Source organism: Physella acuta, unplaced genomic scaffold (genome assembly GCF_028476545.2).
Source record: "Physella acuta isolate Inbredline_101_S28 unplaced genomic scaffold, ASM2847654v3 ptg000004l, whole genome shotgun sequence".
Taxonomy (NCBI): Eukaryota; Metazoa; Mollusca; class Gastropoda; family Physidae; genus Physella; species Physella acuta.
This window is the reverse complement of record NW_026731524.1, coordinates 247,501-269,132: the sequence shown is the minus strand read 5'-3', so window position 1 is coordinate 269,132 and position 21,632 is coordinate 247,501. Positions and strand designations below refer to the sequence as shown.

General features: G+C 34.3%; 1 protein-coding gene across 1 annotated transcript; it reads left to right on the top strand.

The window, feature by feature from the left end:
• Positions 1-1,222: 1,222 nt before the first annotated feature.
• Positions 1,223-16,870, top strand: LOC131935109 (uncharacterized). Its single transcript, XM_059291479.1, has 2 exons — positions 1,223-2,332; positions 16,733-16,870. The coding sequence occupies exons 1-2, from the start codon at positions 1,223-1,225 to the stop codon at positions 16,868-16,870; spliced, it is 1,248 nt and encodes a 415-aa protein (XP_059147462.1).
• The last annotated feature ends 4,762 nt before the right edge of the window (positions 16,871-21,632 follow it).

Below are 21,632 nucleotides of genomic sequence, written 5' to 3'. Positions count from 1 at the left end.
TATGTTTATGTTTATGTTTATGTTTATGTTTATGTTTATGTTTATGTTTATGTTTATGTTTATGTTTATGTTTATGTTTATGTTTATGTTTATGTTTATGTTTATGTTTATGTTTATGTTTATGTTTATGTTTATGTTTATGTTTATGTTTATGTTTATGTTTATGTTTATGACCACGACCACGACCACGACCACGACCACGACCACGACCACGACCACGACCACGACCACGACCACGACCACGACCACGACCACGACCACGACCACGACCACGACCACGACCACGACCACGACCACGACCACGACCACGACCACGACCACGACCACGACCACGACCACGACCATGACCATGACCATGACCATGACCATGACCATGACCATGACCATGACCATGACCATGACCATGACCATGACCATGACCATGACCATGACCATGACCATGACCATGACCATGACCATGACCATGACCATGACCATGACCATGACCATGACCATCACCATCACCATCACCATCACCATCACCATGACCATGACCATCACCATCACCATCACCATCACCATCACCATCACCATCACCATGACCATGACCATGACCATGACCATGACCATGACCATGACCATGACCATGACCATGAACATCACCATGACCATGACCATGACCATGACCATGACCATGACCATGACCGTGACCGTGACCGTGACTTTTGAGGGCAACGAACAGGGAATAACCGCGGAGGTTTAATTGTTATAAATGTTTCATATAGCAACAAATCTGTTTAATTAAAACTAGTGTTAACAATATCATATTCGTTTAGCGTACAACATGTATTTTTTAATTGACTGCGCTCTTATGTCGGCGCTCTTTTGTCTGCGCTCTTATGTCGGCGCTCTTTTGTCGTGCACTCTTTTGACGGGGTGCCCAACAAATCTTATTCAAAAGCAGTAGTATATTTATATCGATCAAGAGTTTTACATACTACGCCGACAATAAATGTATTAAAATAAAATAATTACAATAATCCTGTCAGATCTAATCCATAATCTGTGCCTATATTTGGTTTGAACAGTAAGATATTTAAACAACATAGACACATGTCATATTTGATGTTTAAAAATTTATACCAAAGTGCAATCCGCCATCTGTATTTGCAGGTTTTCAGGCATTTGTGTTGTCAACGATAAAGCTGTCTTTATTAAACTATTGTTTTTTAACGTGGAAAAGATGTCTTTAGCTCACGTCGTTGTGCTTTTGGCTTTATTTGACACTGGAGGCGCTGGTTGTAGCAGATCAGATTGGATGGAAAAGTTTAAAAAAGAGGGAACTTCAACGTGCAATGACCTAAATGATTTTATCTCTGGCTTTTATCGAGCTGCCTTGGTGGTTATTAATGAGGACAGTATAGAATTAATAGAAGGAGTTGAATGTTGTTCGAGAACTTCACCATGGGAGAAATCTAAAACACAAACAATGATTGCTAATTGGTGGTACTCGTTTAATAAAGACGACTCCTGGTCAATCTGTCCTCCTGGTTATTTTCTTAACGGTTTTTACAGAACGAAAGACGCTGACCGTGGCTATTTGAATAACATAGAAGAGGGACGTTGTTCTAAACCAGTTGACCACCCAGCATACTATGGTCACTGTTATGACCACGAAGTTGGGATCTGTTTTTCTGACAAAGGTTTGTGTAAATGTAATGATGGTTACTATGTCACTGATTTGTTCAAGGCGAACTGTAAAAAACTTTATTGTATAAAGACTTTGCGATGTTGCAAGCTGGCGTCAGCACCAGAAGTACTGGACGATCTCCATAAGGTGAAGACACGCATCATGGACACTACAATGGAAGACATAGCTATTTTGGCGAATTATCTCGGTTATGGTTGGTGTGGAGGTTGTAGAAGCCAGTATGTTGGCGAGGATTTTATTAAAAACGGCGACACATGGCTCTCTAGTACAAAACAACCTTGTGATGGGTATATGCATAATCAACGTCTCAACCTAGCCTATGGAGACTGGAGTTTTGGTATAAAAGACATCAAATATGGAACGCCTTTAATTGAAGATTTGACGCCTGAAACGATAGACTCAGGAGTTCTTACAAACAGCGAACCGACAAATTCATCACAGAGTGTCACACGAACTGAAATCATTGCGCGTGCTGTCACCCATACGACAACCAGCGCTTGGAAAAACAGCCAGGAACTGAATTTCGGAATCTCTTACACACCGCCTGGCGGACCTACTGTTTCTGTTGGGTATAAGTTTGGATTTGAAACAAGTTCATCGCAAACAGATGAAAACAGAAGGGAGCAGACGAAATCCTTTACAGTTAGTAGTGTAAAAACCTTAATACCGAACTCAGCACAAATTTCAGTTAACTATACTGCGACAATTATAGTTAATGCGACAATTATAGTTAAGTTCTCCACTGAGCTACAAGGCTTTCTTCGTTGGGGTGGGGGGATTGGTAAGGATAATACAAATTACCATTATGAGCATCGCGGTAGGGAAGATCGTCCTACTTTTAACTACAGATTTGGAGACTCTAAGGTTCCATTCTACACAGCACTGAAGAGAGAGAGAGCGATACAATCTCACGTCCTTGGTTATGGACCGATTTGAAAAGTACATATTTAACCTTCATGGATTTAATCACCAATTTAACCGACGAAAGCAGGTACGTCTTTCAACTAACCGGAAAGTTTGAAGACGTCTCGGGAAAAAACGTCGACTTTCATTGGGATACCGTACCGACAAGAAAGCGAAGAGCGGACTCTCGTGCTAATGGACAGGATAACATTTTTCAGGACTCAACACCATTTCCCAAGACTGTGCTTAACGATGTTGGTCATACGAATCTAACGGATCATATTTTACAGTACTTCACACAAGTCCCCAATACTGCGCCTAACGATGTTGGCCCTACGAATCTAACGGATACTATTTTACAGAACTCCACACAAGTTACCAAGACTGCGCCTAACGATGTTCCTCGAGTGAATCTTTGATCCTTCGTAATCCAATATCGAGGGGACCTTCCAAAATCTGTGAGCTTGTGAAGTAGTTCCAAAATAAAATAAAAACATGCACGTTATTAATGTTTTATGTGCTTGTTTTAATGTATACTTTTCTGTACATCTCTATTTTTCTGTAAAATCCACTAGTCCAGATGTTTTTAAAATCATTCATTCGCTCGAAACTTATAAAGTAAAGTAAAGTTTCCTTCAAACCTGTGACCTCAGCACTATGCCGAGCCGCCTTTACTTTTCCTAACATGAGTTAGGTACCCGTCAGGTGGGAATCAGGGACGGTCAACTTACTTGAACCCGTATTCGAACTCGAGACTTACGGTTTAGCAATCCAGCTCTTTACCGTTAGACCACTCAGTCCCTTTTCAAAAATTGTTGATTCCTTAAAATTCCTCGTTTAGAAAGTACATAGGTAAGTTAAGTTCCATTTTGGAACCTGACGATCCATAGAGCAGGTGAAGTAAAGTTGATCTGTTTCTCTGAACTCGGCACTTGAAGATATAGTGTTTTCAGCACCATGCCGAGGAAGTATTTACTTTGCGTGATCTAGATACCCATAGCAGGTGTGTAGACTTATGGAGGTTCTTTTGAGTTAAACCAAGATTCGAACTCGAGAATCCCGTGTTAGCAGTCTAGCGCTCTACCTCTAGACCATGTAATAATTTTTTACTTGTATTCTGGCGTTAGTTTATATCTTTATTTCATCTGCAAAGTCTTATTGTTCCGTCTTCTCAAGCGAGTGTTCAACGAATCTAATTTTCCTATTTGTAAATGAACTTGACACAAACATAGAAGTCGTGCCATTTGCTTTAGCTTTACTTTCTCACACATTCCGAGACACAGGCGATAAAGATACTGAGAAAATTAGAGGCTTTAGTTACAAAACAAATATTTAAACACATTTTCTTCCATCCAAGCCATGAGACTGACGCCTCCAAAACGCAGCAAAATTGAACATTTGAAACAGACAATTATAATAAAAAAAAAGTAAATCAGAAGGATTATTTAAAAGGAAAAGGTTATTTTTAAATGTGGACCATTACAACACTGATCCTGGCATCTCACCTAGACTTTGTACCGGCAACCATAAGGAACATTTCTTTGGTCCAGTCCACTCCTTGGTGTCGGTGATAAGAGGAGGGGATAGCGGGGTGGGAGGGGGGTTGGTTTGGGGTGTAGTTCATGGTGCCGTGTAGAGTAGCCTGGTCTGATTTGGGATGTAGATTGAGGTTTTGTGGGATTTGGACTATTCCGTATGTGGTGTAGGCCTATATGTGGTGTAGAGTGTGAGGTTTTATGTACGTTGTAAGTTGTATTGTTGTTTGCAGTGAGGGATGTGGTTCAGTATTTGGGGGGTTTCCGTAGCGTGGTGTGAATCATGTGATGTTGTTTTGACTTTAAAGTATGATTTATTGTGTCGTGCGAGAAAATGTGCTTGTTTTGCTTCATTAGTTTTTGCATGTGTGTGGCATGAGGTATTGTAAATAGTATGTTTGGTGTAGAAAGACTGATTTGGTGGGAATCGTTGTTTTAGTGTGGTAAGCTTATAGCGATGCTATGTAGTGCAATGCGATGTGTGGGGTGTTGGGATTTGAGACGGGTGGTGTAGGTGTTTAATTATATTTATCGTTCATAGTGTTTAATTCATTATTAATAACTCATTTTGTGTAATAATGTTAGATAACATGCTTATTATATGGAAATAATTTTTCGTACTATACATACTCCATGGCCATGTCAAAATAAATAAAAAAAATCAATTCAACGAACTCTCTGTATTGAAACAGTTTCAGTAGCCAGAGCTAAACATTCTGTTCTACTACATCCTGATAAACTAATCCTAGTTATTTTAGAGATTACCCCTAAAGGCTCAAATTTAACTCCAACCAAGCTAATCTCTAAGATATTTTTCGATAATCGCTTTACTGGTATGCCCTAAACATTTTTAAAATTAAGCTTATTTTAATCCGAAACCTGGTTAAAACACGTCAACAGTGAACATTTACGCAAAGCTTAACTTTAATGCAACGCATTATATTATATTAGAAAACATACATTATTTATCAGAAAAATGAAGCAATAAAATACAATAAAATTAAACCATGGGATTATTGCTCCTATGTGATACATACTATCTGCACAATGACTAAGCATAGCACAATATTTTATTTTTTGCATGAATGCGGGTGACTTATAAAATATGTATTCTTGAAGCCACGAAAATGTTTATTTAATCCTAGGTTTGCCAATCTGTTGCAAAATAGAATAACAACATAACACAATTATAGAAATAGAATTATATAGGTTTTCACTGCAAAACCTTACTTGTATTAAAGGCTTTATGGACGAATACAGTTATAACCAAGTTATGTTACAAGCATTGTAAATTCATATCTATTGTATGGCATTAAATTATCCCCTCCCGCAAGTGCTCTCGTCCCATATTGTATATATTATGTTCGAAGAATGTAAAAAAATATTTGTGCTGATTATACTGACACTGAATTTGAGGTATATTGTTGTTTTTGTATTTTGGACATTTTTTATGTTAGTTACGGTAAGTCGCGAGTTCTCGACATCCGGAGCTAACAGACCAATCAGTCATTTAAAAAAATTGTCCGGGTCATTTCCTTTTTTACTGACACTTGTTTCTCTAAATATCAATGCACAAACAATAGAGTATCACAAACGCAAGTTGATGTAGACTCATTTGTAAAATTCATGAAAACTATATGTTTGAAGCTCAGACATATAGTTACATAACTCTGCTGCACCCGATCACTGTCTAACGCTTATGAATGGGTATTTTAAAGCATGGCTATCGTGGTTCTACTAGACTAAACTAACACGCTACATAAGAAAATACCTCCTTAAATGTTTATGGCCTTAGTAGTCCCTGGTTACGCTCTTTTTGTGAACTCTCATTCAAGGTCAACTAGTAAAGACGCATATTTTTCATTCGACCAGTATTTGCTATACACGCAAAAGGACGTGAACAAGTACAGTCAAGTAATGACAGTGTTCAGCCGTTGTATAGTCTTCCATGCTCAATGTAGCTGCTGTGTGTACTTAGTGTCACTGCTGTGGGTCCTGAAAAATGTTATCCTGTCCATTAGCACGAGAGTCCGCTCTTCGCTTTCTTGTCGGTACGGTATCCCAATGAAAGTCGACGTTTTTTCCCGAGACGTCTTCAAACTTTCCGGTTAGTTGAAAGACGTACCTGCTTTCGTCGGTTAAATTGGTGATTAAATCCATGAAGGTTAAATATGTACTTTTCAAATCGGTCCATAACCAAGGACGTGAGATTGTATCGCTCTCTCTCTCTCTTCAGTGCTGTGTAGAATGGAACCTTAGAGTCTCCAAATCTGTAGTTAAAAGTAGGACGATCTTCACTACCGCGATGCTCATAATGGTAATTTGTATTATCCTTACCAATCCCCCCACCCCAACGAAGAAAGCCTTGTAGCTCAGTGGAGAACTTAACTATAATTGTCGCAGTATAGTTAACTGAAATTTGTGTTTTGGCCACAATAAGACGCCATTTAGCTGCTGAGTTCGGTATTAAGGTTTTTACACTACTAACTGTAAAGGATTTCGTCTGCTCCCTTCTGTTTTCATCTGTTTGCGATGAACTTGTTTCAAATCCAAACTTATACCCAACAGAAACAGTAGGTCCGCCAGGCGGTGTGTAAGAGATTCCGAAATTCAGTTCAATTCAGTTCCTGGCTGTTTTTCCAAGCGCTGGTTGTCGTATGGGTGACAGCACGCGCATGATTTCAGTTCGGTGACACTCTGTGATGAATTTGTCGGTTCGCTGTTTGTAAGAACTCCTGAGTCTATCGTTTCAGGCGTCAAATCTTCAATTAAAGGCGTTCCATATTTGATGTCTTTTATACCAAAACTCCAGTCTCCATAGGCTAGGTTGAGACGTTGATTATGCATATACCCATCACAAGGTTGTTTTGTACTAGAGAGCCATGTGTCGCCGTTTTTAATAAAATCCTCGCCAACATACTGGCTTCTACAACCTCCACACCAACCATAACCGAGATATTCGCCAAAATAGCTATGTCTTCCATTGTAGTGTCCATGATGCGTGTCTTCCTTATGGAGATCGTCCAGTACTTCTGGTGCTGACGCCAGCTTGCAACATCGCAAAGTCTTTATACAATAAAGTTTTTTTACAGTTCGCCTTGAACAAACCAGTGACATAGTAACCATCATTACATTTACACAAACCTTTGTCAGAAAAACAGATCCAACTTCGTGGTCATAACAGTGACCATAGTATGCTGGGTGGTCAACTGGTTTAGAACAACGTCCCTCTTCTATGTTATTCAAATAGCCACGGTCAGCGTCTTTCGTTCTGTAAAAACCGTTAAGAAAATAACCAGGAGGACAGATTGACCAGGAGTCGTCTTTATTAAACGAGTACCACCAATTAGCAATCATTGTTTGTGTTTTAGATTTCTCCCATGGTGAAGTTCTCGACAACATTCAACTCCTTCTATTAATTCTATACTGTCCTCATTAATAACCACCAAGGCAGCTCGATAAAAGCCAGAGATAAAATCATTTAGGTCATTGCACGTTGAAGTTCCCTCTTTTTTAAACTTTTCCATCCAATCTCTCTGCTACAACCAGCGCCTCCAGTGTCAAATAAAGCCAAAAGCACAACGACGTGAGCTAAAGACATCTTTTCCACGTTAAAAAAACAATAGTTTAATAAAGACAGCTTTATCGTTGACAACACAAAATGCCTGAAAACCTGCAAATACAGATGGCGGGATTGCACTTTGGTATAAATTTTTAAACATCAAATATGACATGTGTCTATGTTGTTTAAATATCTTACTGTTCAAAACCAAATATAGGCACAGATTATGGATTAGATCTGACAGGATTATTGTAATTTTTTATTTTAATACATTTATTGTCGGCGTAGTATGTAAAAACTCTTGATCGATATAAATATACTACTGCTTTTGAATAAGATTTGTTGGGCACCCCGTCCAAAGAGCGCACGACAAAAGAGCGCCGACATAAGAGCGCAGACAAAAGAGCGCCGACATAAGAGCGCAGTCAATTAAAAAATACATGTTGTACGCTAAACGAATATGATATTAACACTAGTTTTAATTAAACAGATTTGTTGCTATATGAAACATTTATAACAATTAAACCTCCGCGGTTATTCCCTGTTCGTTGCCTCAAAAGTCACGGTCACGGTCATGGTCATGGTCATGGTCATGGTCATGGTCATGGTCATGGTCATAGTCATGGTCATGGTCATGGTCATGGTCATGGTCATGGTCATGGTCATGGTCATGGTCATGGTCATGGTCATGGTCATGGTCATGGTCCATGGTCATGGTCATGGTCATGGTCATAGTCATGGTCATGGTCATGGGTCATGGTCATGGTCATGGTCATGGTCATGGTCATGGTCATGGTCATGGTCATGGTCATGGTCATGGTCATGGTCATGGTCATGGTCATGGTCATGGTCATGGTCATGGTATGGTCATGGTCGTGGTCGTGGTCGTGGTCGTGGTCGTGGTCGTGGTCGTGGTCGTGGTCATAAAACATAAACATAAACATAAACATAACATAAACATAAACATAAACATAAACATAAACATAAACATAAACATAAACATAAACATAAACATAAACTAAACATAAACATAAACATAAACATAACAAAACATAAACATAAACATAAACATAAACATAAACATAAACATAAACATAACATAACATAAAACATAAACATAAACATAAACATAAACATAAACATAAACATAAACATAAACATAAACATAAACATAAACATAAACATAAACATAAACATAAACATAAACATAAACATAAAACATAAACATAAACATAAACATAAACATAAACATAAACATAAACATAAACATAAACATAAACATAAACATAAACATAAAACATAAACATAACATAAACATAAACATAAACATAAACATAAACATAAACAATAAACATAAACATAAAACATAAACAAAACATAAACATAAACATAAACATAACATAAACATAACATAAACATAAACATAAAACATAAACATAAACATAAACATAAACATAAACATAAACATAAAACATAAACATAAACATAAACATAAACATAAACATAAACATAAACATACAAACATAAACATAAACATAAACACCTAAACATAAACAAAAACAATAAACATAAACATAAACATAACATAAACATAAACATAAACATAAACATAAACATAACATAACATAAACATAAACATAAACATAAACATAAACATAAACATAAACATAAACATAAACATAAACATAAACATAAACATAAACATAAACATAAACATAAACATAAACATAAACATAAACATAAACATAAACATAAACATAAACATAAACATAAACATAAACATAAACATAAACATAAACCATAACATAAACATAAACATAAACATAAACAAAAACATAAACATAAACATAAACATAAACAAAACATAAACATAAACATAAACATAAAACATAAACATAAACATAAACATAAACATAAACATAAACATAAACATAAACATAAACATAAACATAAACATAAACATAAACATAAACATAAACATAAACATAAACATAAACATAAACATAAACATAAAACATAAACATAAACATAAACATAAACATAAACATAAACATAAACATAAACATAAACATAAACATAAACATAAACATAACCATAAACATAAACATAAGCATAAGCATAAGCATAAACATAAACATAAACATAAACATAAACATAAACATAAACATAAACATAAACATAAACATAAACATAAACATAAACATAAACATAAACATAAACATAAACATAAACATAAACATAAACATAAACAAAAACATAAACATAAACATAAACATAAACATAAACATAAATATAAACATAAACATAAACATAAACATAAACATAAACATAAACATAAACATAAACATAAACATAAACGTAAACGTAAACATAAACATAAACATAAACATAAACATAAACATAAACGTAAACGTAAACGTTAAACGTAAAGGTAAAGGTAAAGGTAAACGTAAACGTAAACGTAAAGGTAAACGTAAAGGTAAACGCAAACGTAAACGTAAACGTAAACGTAAACGTAAACGTAAAGGTAAGCGTAAACGTAAACGTAAAGGTAAAGGTAAACGTAAACGTAAACGTAAACGTAAACGTAAACGTAAACGTAAACGTAAACGTAAACGTAACGTAAAGGTAAAGGTAAAAGTAAAGGTAAACGTAAACGTAAATGTAAACGTAAACGTAAACGTAAACGTAAACGTAAACGCAGACGTAAACGTAAACGTAAACGTAAACGTATTGCGGTTGAGTAGGGTTAGTGTTAGGTTTAGGGCAGGGGTCGGGAACCCTTTGAGCCGGAAGAGCCAAAGTCACAATTTTCAAAATTTTCCAGTTTTTAAAGAGCCACTAACAATTGTTTTTCAATATATTATTTTATTAGGATTAGTTAAATACATTTTATTTGTTATTTAAAATAAATATCTTTAAATATGAAATAATATTTATTTATATGAAAATACACGCGTTTAGCCTTAACAATAAACTTATTAATCCAATAATATAACCATAACACTATCCCAATTTACTTTACAAGCTGTTAACATTTATTTTTCTTTATTTACGGATATCCCCGGCTCATGCAGGTGTCTCCAATTTGCCAGGCAGACCTTAATACGGCAAACTCCGACTAACTGCCTTGGATATCGGTTTGATTACCGTGTATCTGTCGCTTCTGTCCTTTGATTCTCACCAGGCTTGTCTTCCACCCCCCCCACACCCACTGAACACAGGGTAAACTCGCACACCACCGTCCAGTAGGCATACCCGACTTGACCGTAGGAAGCTAATTACTAAAAAAAACTACGTCATTTGCGTCAAATTAATAATTACTGACATATAGGGACATGCATTCTAAATAAAATAACATTCCCCATTTAACAATATTCTTAAAAGGCTGCACTAGGGTAGTGGCAAGCGTGGAATTGTTGCCACTGGGCTGTCCACAGCACGGCCGTGGGCCTGATAATCAAGCGGCTGTCAGCTTCTTCTGTTCCTATTCTCACTGTTATTCTCACTGTTCTCTGATGAGTGTTTTTATCCTGTTTAAAGTTGAGTTTCTTTACAGTACAATATTTGTTCCGAGTTTAAAAAAATGAAATAATATAAATATTAATATTTGTGCAAGGAGCTGGAGAGCCGCATCTTGCCACCAAAAGAGCCACATGCGGCTCGCGAGCCGCAGGTTGCCGACTCCTGGTTTAGGGAATTGTAGGTGAATGTGACAAAAAACAGATAAGTGTAGGTTAGGGATAGTTTTACATGTATGATTAAGGATATGGATATTGGTAATTGAAGAGGTAAAGGTATGAGTAGTGTAAGAAATAGGTGTAGGGTTAGAGGTGCGGGTATAGGTATAGGTATTGATAGAGGATAGTGTAGGTAGTGAGATAGTGTTAGGTGTAGGTATATGGTTAGGGTCGGGATCAGAGATTAAATGTACGGTTAGGTATAATTGTTGTAATGTTGAAAGTGAGGGGTATGTTTATAACATTGGATTTTTTATAAATAGTTGGTAGGGATGTGAAGATGTTATAGCTAGGTTTTAGGGTTTATTACTCTAAAATTTAGATGTTTAACAGAAATTAAACGTGATTATACAATCTTTAATTATCAGTTTATTATTAACTTTTACCAGCATTTTATCTAAGACAACTAGTGCACGATAACTACAATTCATTACAAAAGACATCAATATTGAAGTAAAACGAACAAATGTTATAAAGTTCTTAACAAAAATAATACTTAGTCTATATTTAGATATGCGATACAATAATAAGATAATACATGCATCAGTTTAAAATACATAAAGCAAATGGTTTATTTACTGCATAGAAAAATAATAAAACATACGTCACAACTAGCAGTTTTTATTTATTTGAAAAAAAATTCTAAGAAGTAAATTATAAATATTTACCGTTGACTAGTCTTGTAAATAAGTTATAACGTAAAAGATAATTTGGATGTAACGTTATTCATATATATATATATATATATATATATATATATATATATATATATATATATATATATATATATATATATAGATAGATAGATAGATAGATAGATATATAGATAAGTTCATGGTGGTAGAACAATAACGCACATATACAATGGATTAATGAGAGATTAATAAGATACAAAAAGTTACCCGTATTTTCGTCCCGTCTTTATAGCACGGAACAATACTCGAATCTCCAGGTTTAGTTTTAAAGAACAGCCAGTATTTATCAATAGTTTTACAATTTAATAAAGGTTTAGTATTAAGCTTCGAGTCGAGATTACGATTCGTGTTCTTTTGTGAGATTTTATTTTATAAATAAAAACTAAGATGTAATCCTAATACATAAATTCTCGTGGACAAACCATTAAACTCTTTCTTTCTCTCTATCTGTCTGTCACAAATTATACTGAGGCTATGAAATCAGTGTTCTAATTAATATATGGAGAACTTAGAGATAATGACTTATGTCAAAGTAATGTTGAGTCTTCTAAATGTATAAACTAAACTTTATTCGAGACTTTAGTTATGCTACGAGAAAAGTGGTTATGGTTATGTTTGTGTGATTTGTTTATGTGTTTGTCAAGAACGCTCTAAATAACATGTAAATAACACAAAATCTAGCTCATTCAAAGAGGACGACGTCACTCAAAACTAATAGGAAAATTTCATAATGAAACAATGTTAGTACAAAAGGTTAAATCACATAATGTACACAACAATAAAGGCGTTATTGATTATAAGATAAATAAACCTGGAGTGATCTTACCTAAACTTTCTCAAATATTCTTATAAAAGACAACAGGGGATGGCAACTCGGGAGTTAGACATGATTTCTAATTCATTTTTAATTACCTAAACTTTTAAAAATAGAATAGAATTTCATCGAAAAAAGAATTGCACACCAAGTGAACGCAAAACAAAATGTGTATAAAATAGTGGAATATTATTAGTAGCCAGTAGCGTACGCAGGGGGGGAGCAGGGGGAGCGGCCGCTCCCCCTCTAGCCATTTTCAGCAAAGTGGCGCCTTTTTGGAAACTTTTTAAACTCAAAGTTTTAAACAATGACATTTGTTAAAAAATATTTTTGGTCGGCACATCTATGTAAATCACAAGATTTCTTTTCATGCAGCAATTAAGCATTATTGTACTAGTCTAGTAGTGTCTACGTTTACAACACGTATTAACAGCTGCATCAGTTTGCCATTCTAAAAATAACCATTACGATGCATTGCAATGTTTAAAAAGCCTCTACGGTAGTACCACTTGGCAAGAGGGGTGTTAAGTTTAAGGCAACTGTATAATGTATTTGCTTACGAATAATTGAATTAGAAAATGTTATACATAAAACTTCACACATAATTACTTTATATATACAGTTTGAATCGTGTGATTAATTTTAAAAAAATTACAATACAGAAACAAATACAACTGATGTGGCACCTCTATTTAAATTTACTTATGAGCAAACTGCGTAGTGTTGGGGAAATTTTGACAAGGTCAACAACGTCAACAGGATGAAGTAGTAGTATTCTTACAGTTTGAGAGATAGTGATTACGATTACAAATTATATGAAACAGTTACAACCCCCTCCCCCATGGACCCCTCTGTAAAAAAATATTGTCATAATACCACTGCTACTTATTTAAATCTATTTCTGTAATATATATTTGTGTAATATATATGTATGATTAGAACAGTCATCTAAAAACTGACGCTATGTTCTCTCTGAGTTGGTTATCCCCCCCCCCCCCCCACCACCACAATTGTGTAGAGCGACATTAATGTCACACCTAGGTATACACTGGGTTGGATAATTGACCTAAAGTGGACGGACAGTGGTGAATGAAGAAGTTGAACTCCACCCCCCCCCCCCCCCGAACTGATCTGTTAAGTACATGTAGAAAAACGGGTAAGGATGTACCAAAGTACCATGCCGCCAGAAAATTAGCTTTTTAAACGTAAAACTCTGTGAATATTGTTTTTGCAATTACCAGTAAAAAGGTGTATGATCAATACAGTGATCTAACCCATACCTATCACAATGTTAAAAAATGATCTTTGAAGAACACAAAGAAGCAGTAGTTAATTAAAATATATGATCTGAACTAAAAGACCGATATTTAGTTAAATGTATGTTGTTATTCCGAATGTTTTTCTGTTATATCGAAAAGCGTGGTTATATACCAACTCTGATTTTAAAAACTTTCATTATGCTGTGATACTTTAGCATTTATGATGACGATAAATTGAATTCTGATTATAGACAAAAACATTTTGTAAACACGAATAGTGCTAAACAATTTCATTATATCTTTAAGTAATTATTTATTTGTTTTGACATTTATAATGAAATATGTAGATATATACAAATTTATGTAAAGAGAGTGATAATTTCCCCTATTTCACTTGTCTGAAATTATTTCCCAGGAATTATTATGTAAGAAATTTTTTTACAAGAATTACAAAACAGATTGTGTATCGTTCATTGTTTTTTGGTTGTAGTGTGTTTATATATATATTTTTTGTTTAGATTGATACAATTTTTGCTTTGTCGGCCTACATTGTGTGTTTTTTCTTCTTTCTTCAGAATGCTACTTTCAATTTATTTTACATCATAGCGAAGTAATGACATACAGCTAGTATATATATATATATATATATATATATATATATATAATACACGTATATAGAACGTGTTAAAAATTCGGCGCCTTTTTGCCCTTTTCGCTCCCCCTACAACGAAAACCTGGATACGCCTCTGTTAGTAGCCTACTTTATAAATTCACATGGGTTTTTTTTTGAGAAAGCGGAAATGGCAAAAAGACTACTTCCAGTCAACGGAGATTATTTAAAATTTGACAGATAGCAGAGAAGTAAATCTTTTACTTACATGGGGAAGTTTTTTTATCTATCTGAAATAGTACTCAAGTTATGGAATTTTGAATAATTGAAAGTAGAAAAAGTTCCTTCTACGGTTATCGGAAATAGGTCAAAATTTGATAAGGATCTACAAATCTGAAATAATACTTATTAATGAAATTTCATTAACCTAGCTGTAATAGTACTAAAGTTGTCAGGTTCACCCACTTACACACACACACATACGAACAAGGTTACAGAATTATGTATTTCCGACTAAGGGGGTAAAAGGTACAATTACAATACTTTCTCTATACTTCGTATATACGAGAAAGTAAAAAGAAGTCAGTAGATTTTAGAAATTTAACACAAACATAGACATAAATAAAGAAGAAGTACAGAAAACGAAAAACTACTAAAAACAAAACAAAACGTATATGTTTACATAAAAATGCTTTAAATGTAATCATAGACCAGATTTTTAACTTTCTCGTATACAGAGAATAGAGAAAGTTTGGTAATTGTGTAAAAACATCACATGTCATTTTAACTTTTATCACCGTTTTACTTCTCAGTACTTCGTCATATACGGTGTATAGGGGACTTATTTTAATCAGAAAAAATAAGTATTATATCAAATCTGTCGCCCTTTTTTTTATTTTGTCAGCTATCTCCAATAATTCTACTTTCAATTTTTTCAAAGTCTACAACGTGAGTACTGTTTCAGATAGATAAATGTAATTTCACATATAATTAAAAGATCTTATTCTCTGCCTTCCGTCAAATTTTGAGATATTTCTGTTGATCGGAGGTTTTACGTATTGCCCATCTTAATCATCTCAATAGAGATATACCTAAGGAGTAGAGTTGGGTAGGTGTAGAGTTCATATGTGACGTCAGTATACAGTATATCTAGTGATAGTGTGGTCAGACCTATGCTCAGCCGAAATCGGTGTTTTAAAAGACAAAGACATGTCTGAGTTGGTGGGACACTGGGTAGGTGAAGTATAGATGACCTGTTTTTGTGACCTAAGCATATAAGGGATAGTGTGGTCAGATCCATGCACAACCGAAATAGGTGTTTTTAAAAGACAAAAACGTGTGAGCTGTGAAGTCTTTTTGAATGTGGGGTCTGGGTTTTTTTTTTGTGACGATAAGGGACATACATGATGTCATTTATGTAAGATCCCCTCAAAACCCATAGTTATCCAAGAATAATGGGTAGTCTAATTCACACTATAATTCTCACTGCACATAGATATTGACCTGAATGAACCAAACACTCCCCTTGGGATTCAATAAAGATTACCCCATGAATGGATGGTGGACAACAAGGGCATTAAAACAGTATTAAAGAAGATACTCAGGACTGAACCAAAACAATGGAATCAAGTCTAAATTAACCTTACCCATGCCTTAACATGAGCCAAAGTGATGCTACTAATAAAATGACAGATGCACCACCTAATCCCACTGCTAGGTGTGGAACAAGCCTAAATAAACCTCATCCCTGGCTTAACTTAAGCCGAAAGGATACAACTAATGAAAATAACAAATACACCATCTAACCCAACTAAGAATGAACCATAACTGTGGGTCATGTATAAATAACCAAGCCAATCCTCGGATTTACTTAAATCCAAGGAACAACTAACAATAACCAATGCCGTAAATTTTGCCTCAACAGATGGTTTACAAGCATAAGCCGACAAAGAAGTCTTCCTCTATCATCTCAATAAAGATATACCTAAGAAGTAACACTCAGTCGTATTGCATACTGGATATTTACCTGGATGAACCAAAGACTCAGCTGGGGATTAGATAAAAATCACCCCAGTAACAGATGGTCGACTACAATGGCATTAAAACAGTATTAAAACAGTTAATCAGGAGTGAACAAAAACGGTGGGTCAAGTCTAAATAAAACTTATCCCTGCTTTAACATAAGTCCAGGGGTTACAACTAATGTATAAAGCCAATCCTCGGATTAACTTACATCCAAGTAACAACTAACAATAACCAATGCTGTGAATATTGCCTCCACAGGTGGTTTACAAGCATAAGCCTTAATATTAAGAAAATGCATAACATGAATAAAAAATAGACTTTACAATAAAGTCTTCCTGCCATCACGTGGTAGACACTATTGCAATTGTGAGTAAGTCTAAACTAACATGTGCAGGAAAAAATTAGCCCACGCCAAAATTGCATAATGTAAATGTGAAATATATATATGTGAAACGTATAAGGCTCATATATATATATATATATATATATATATATATATATATATATATATATATATATATATATATATATAAACAAAGTACAAAATACGAACATAGAATGCTCACTTCGGGTTTGTTTCATTTTTTTTTTTAAAGTAGTTTTTTTTTTTAATTTTTTTTTTATTAAAACAAGTCACAACACGTGTGTGATTGCGTTTTTTTTTTCTTTTTTTTTGTTTCATGTAATTGACAGCGTCAGTTTGCCCTGCAGGCTCGGTTTGGTAATACAGTTTTCATCATCGGCTTGTGAGGAATGATACAGATTTACAATAGTAATACTTCCTTCTTACTTGTAGCCTACTTTCATTCATTTAAGCTGGTTTACTTATACCTAGATCTAATACAAAACGTCTAATTACAATTTTATTTAAAAAAACGACCTGAAAATGCAAATGTGTAATTAAATGATGATTCAAGGGATCCCCCCCCCCACCCCCCAATCGGCATGGTGGGCTGAAAGGGGCTTGGGCTTTTAAGAAGAGCTGAAATAAATGTGGGATTACAGAAAATTAAAATGATACAAATGTTAAGCAACCGGAAAAGTTATGTTGACTACAATGAGACACATCAAAGCAAACATTCTTCCTTTTCAAACATCTATATCTATAGAAGTACTCCCACAGTTTTTATTTTTTGAATTTATTTGTTTTAAACATTTAAATTAGTAATGATAATTTATTTGATGGTTTTACACAGGTTCTTGACATGAACATCAATTGTATGTATAGAAATAAAACGGAGAAAATAAAATGGCATAAGAACTAGATTACAATAAGGTGTGCAAACTCGCTTTCTTCTGACTGCTTAGTTTACTGTGCTCCATCCTCAGCTGCGAAGTCAAGAGTTCACGTTGTATTGTGTATGTGGGGGGGGGGGGGGGGGGTCAGGTGTGTGTCTCTTTCTACCATTCAAATTGTGCCCTTTTAAAACCTAAGAAACATAAGACTCTTCTCGAGGGCTGATCGAGTGATGTTTAGCTTGAGACTGTCTTAATTAAAATTAATACTTTTTTTCCCATTCTTTTTCTTTACAATTTTTTTTAGTTAAGTGAGGGTTCCCAGTTTATGTCTTAGCTTTTTTGAAATATTTCTTTTCACTCGATGTCCATGGAATTTGCAAAACAAAATCTAAATTTATTCCTTTTTTCTCATATAGTCGATCAATAAATAGCCGTTGCTACTAGTTTTTTTTTTTTCGTCTTCTGTTCTTTGTCTAGTCGTGCTAATTAAATTAATTGTGATTGCTTTATTTGTTATGACTGATTGGTGGTTTTTTAAATTTTCGCAAGTGTTTGCTTTGCTTTCTGTATTAATATACAATCTAAAAAAAATTGTTTTTTCAGTTTCTTGTATATTTTGTTTACACGTTTGACATGTTATTTTAACATTTTGATTTGACTTTGTATTTCGTGACACTGGAGTTGTTTTAAAAATCAGTCTTTATGCTACGTCCCTATCTTTTGGTGTAATGCGTTTATTATGTAGGTTTCTAAATGTATCTTTAATGTATATTCTATTGTGTTCCCTGGCCCAACTAATTCTGGTGTATAAGTGTGTCGCTTGTCGTTTGATTAGGATGTCGTATATTTTTTGTGTGTCTTCCCCAATAATATTTTTGTTTCGTTGGAATATTGCTAGCGTTTCTTTATAAAAGCTGCCTATGTCATTTCTCCCATAGTGTGGTGTTATGTTTCGACATAGGTCTGCTATAATGCTGCCTATAAAACAGTCGGTCAAAAGAATACGAAGAATGAATGCTTTGTATGTGTAATGGTTTCTCGCGTTATGTTTATTTGTATGTATTTTTTTTAATGTATATTATTAGTTTTAAATACATTTCCTTTTTATACTATGTCATTCATTATTTTGTATTTTCAAAAAAGAGAAATAATTGCTAATTTGTTTAGTGCAAATATATTAAAAGGTGCTTAAGAGTATACAAATTTAAAAAAGGGAAATAAGTCATGGAAGTACAAACTTTCTTTTTATGCAGCAATATGATTAAATACTAAAAACGTGGGTACGTTCACCATCAAATTTCCCGACCCATCTGCCCGACCCACGTTTTTTGTCATCAAATGTATGAAAATTTATTTTCTACTTTTTAGTCCACAAGAAAAACGTGGTTTTTAAAAAAGTTTTTTTTAAGTATTTTATTTTCTCCTTTTTAGTCCGTTGCTACACATGAAAAACGTTGTTTTTAAAAAAGTTTTTTATATAGTTTATTTGCTACTATATCTAATGACTTGATTAAGTATGACTTGACTAAGTGTTTATAAATACACGGACTAAAAATCTTGAGCGACCAGGATTCGAACCTGGGTTGTCGCGGCCACAACGCGAAGTACTAACCACTATACGATCACGGCCAGCGCGCTCACATCGATTGGGGCCGAAGTAACTGTGCCAATAGGCCTCCAGTCTTGTCGGTATCTTTAGAAATCATGTCCTCAATTTTATGGTCCTTGGGGCGTAATTAAATTAAGCTAATTACGGTCTCTAATTGCTAGTTTTTATGATTGCATCTGAAATTGTTAGGCGAAAGTAGCCTACATGCCAAATTTCAGATCTATTGAGCAATCAGAAGTGGGCTAATTTTCGATGTCAATTTTAACAACAAACAAACAAATCCACAAACGCGAAGCTGAGTTAAGAAAAACGTGTTAATAACTAGGCCTATTTACTGCCTGATATTTATATTATATTTTATTTCAAAAGCTAGCACTAATAAAAATGCAATAAATACTAAACAGAGTACTAGATCAAGATTTCTAGAATCAATGTAGTATGTTTTAAACCTATAGACCTAATGTTTAATTTTAAATTCCTTTACTAGTTGACATTAAATAAGAGTTCACAAAAAAGGCGTAACCATGGACAACTAAGGCTCAACACATTTAAGAGATTCCTTTCATATGTAGTGTGTTACTGTAGTGTAGTAGAACAACAAAAGTAAGGCTTCAAAATACTCATTCATGAGAGTTAGCAGGTGCAGTTTTCATGAATTTAACAAATACATATGTTTATTTTAGCTATTTTATTGGTTGTGCATGGATATTTAGAGAAAATGTTTTTTTTTACAAATTACTAATTGGTCCGTTAGCACCGGATGTCGAGAATTAGCAACATACCGTAATTAACATAAAAATAGGTCCAAATTTAAAAACAACAATATATCTCAAATTTATTGTAAAAATGATGAGAAAAAATCAACGCAAATAATTTTATACACGCTTCGAACATAATATAGGCATTAAGAGGCTAAAGCACTTGTGGGAATGGATAATATAATGCCATACAATAGATATATTTATACAAGTCCTTAATACAAGTAAGGTTTTGCAGGAAAAACCTTCATAATTCCATTTCTGAAATTGTGTTAAGCTGTTATTCTATTCATTTAGCTAATGGCAATCCTATGATTAGATAAAGTTTTACGTGGCTTATAGAATACATATTTTATAAGTCACTTGCATTCATGCGCAGCATTAAATGTAGTGCAATGCTTAGGCACTGTGCAGATAATATGTATCACAGAGGGGGCAATATTCCCATGGTTTGATTTGATTGTTTTTTATAGCTTCATTGTTCTGATAAATAAAGTATGTTTATTCATATAATATAATGCGTTGCATTAAAGTTAAGCTTTCCGTTAAAACAAATATGTTTACGTGGCAAGTTTAAATATTCACTGTTGACGTGTTTTTAACCAGGTTTCGGATTAAAATAAGCTTAATTTTTAAAATGTTTAGGTGATACCAGTAAAGCTATTGTCCAAAAACATTTTAGAGATTAGATTGGCTGGAATTAAATTTAACGACTAGTCAGTTTAAGGATTTATGGGGAAACTAGAAAATAACTAGGATTAGTTCACCGGGATTTAGTGTTACAGAATGTACAGCCTTGGCTACTTAACTGTTTCAATACAGAAAGTTCGTTGAATTTAATTTTTGTTTAATAGAATGCTATAAATTTGGCAAGGCAATAGAGTATGTTTAGTACGAATATACAGTTGCATATAATAAGCATAATGATATATAAAATTATTACACAAAAGTAAATATTTAGACATTGCCTAACACCCACACCACCCATCCCAAACCCCAACACTTCTCACATCACGTTGCACAACATAGCATCGCCTTAAGCTTACCACACTAAACCAACGTTTCCCACCAAATAAATCTTCATAAACGCCAAACGCATGCGAAACACAAATCAAGCACACTAAGCACATTTTCCCCCGCGCCAGAAGGAACCACACCTTAAGGTCAAAATAACACCACACGATCCACATATC

Bases quoted from the DNA above. Each gene is read 5' to 3' on its own strand.
- LOC131935109 (XM_059291479.1), top strand. From the start codon at position 1,223: ATGTCTTTAGCTCACGTCGTTGTGCTTTTGGCTTTATTTGACACTGGA. The intron at 2,333-16,732 runs GTTAGTAGTGTA...TTGCCTCAACAG, and splicing joins AGCAGACGAAATCCTTTACA to ATGGTTTACAAGCATAAGCC.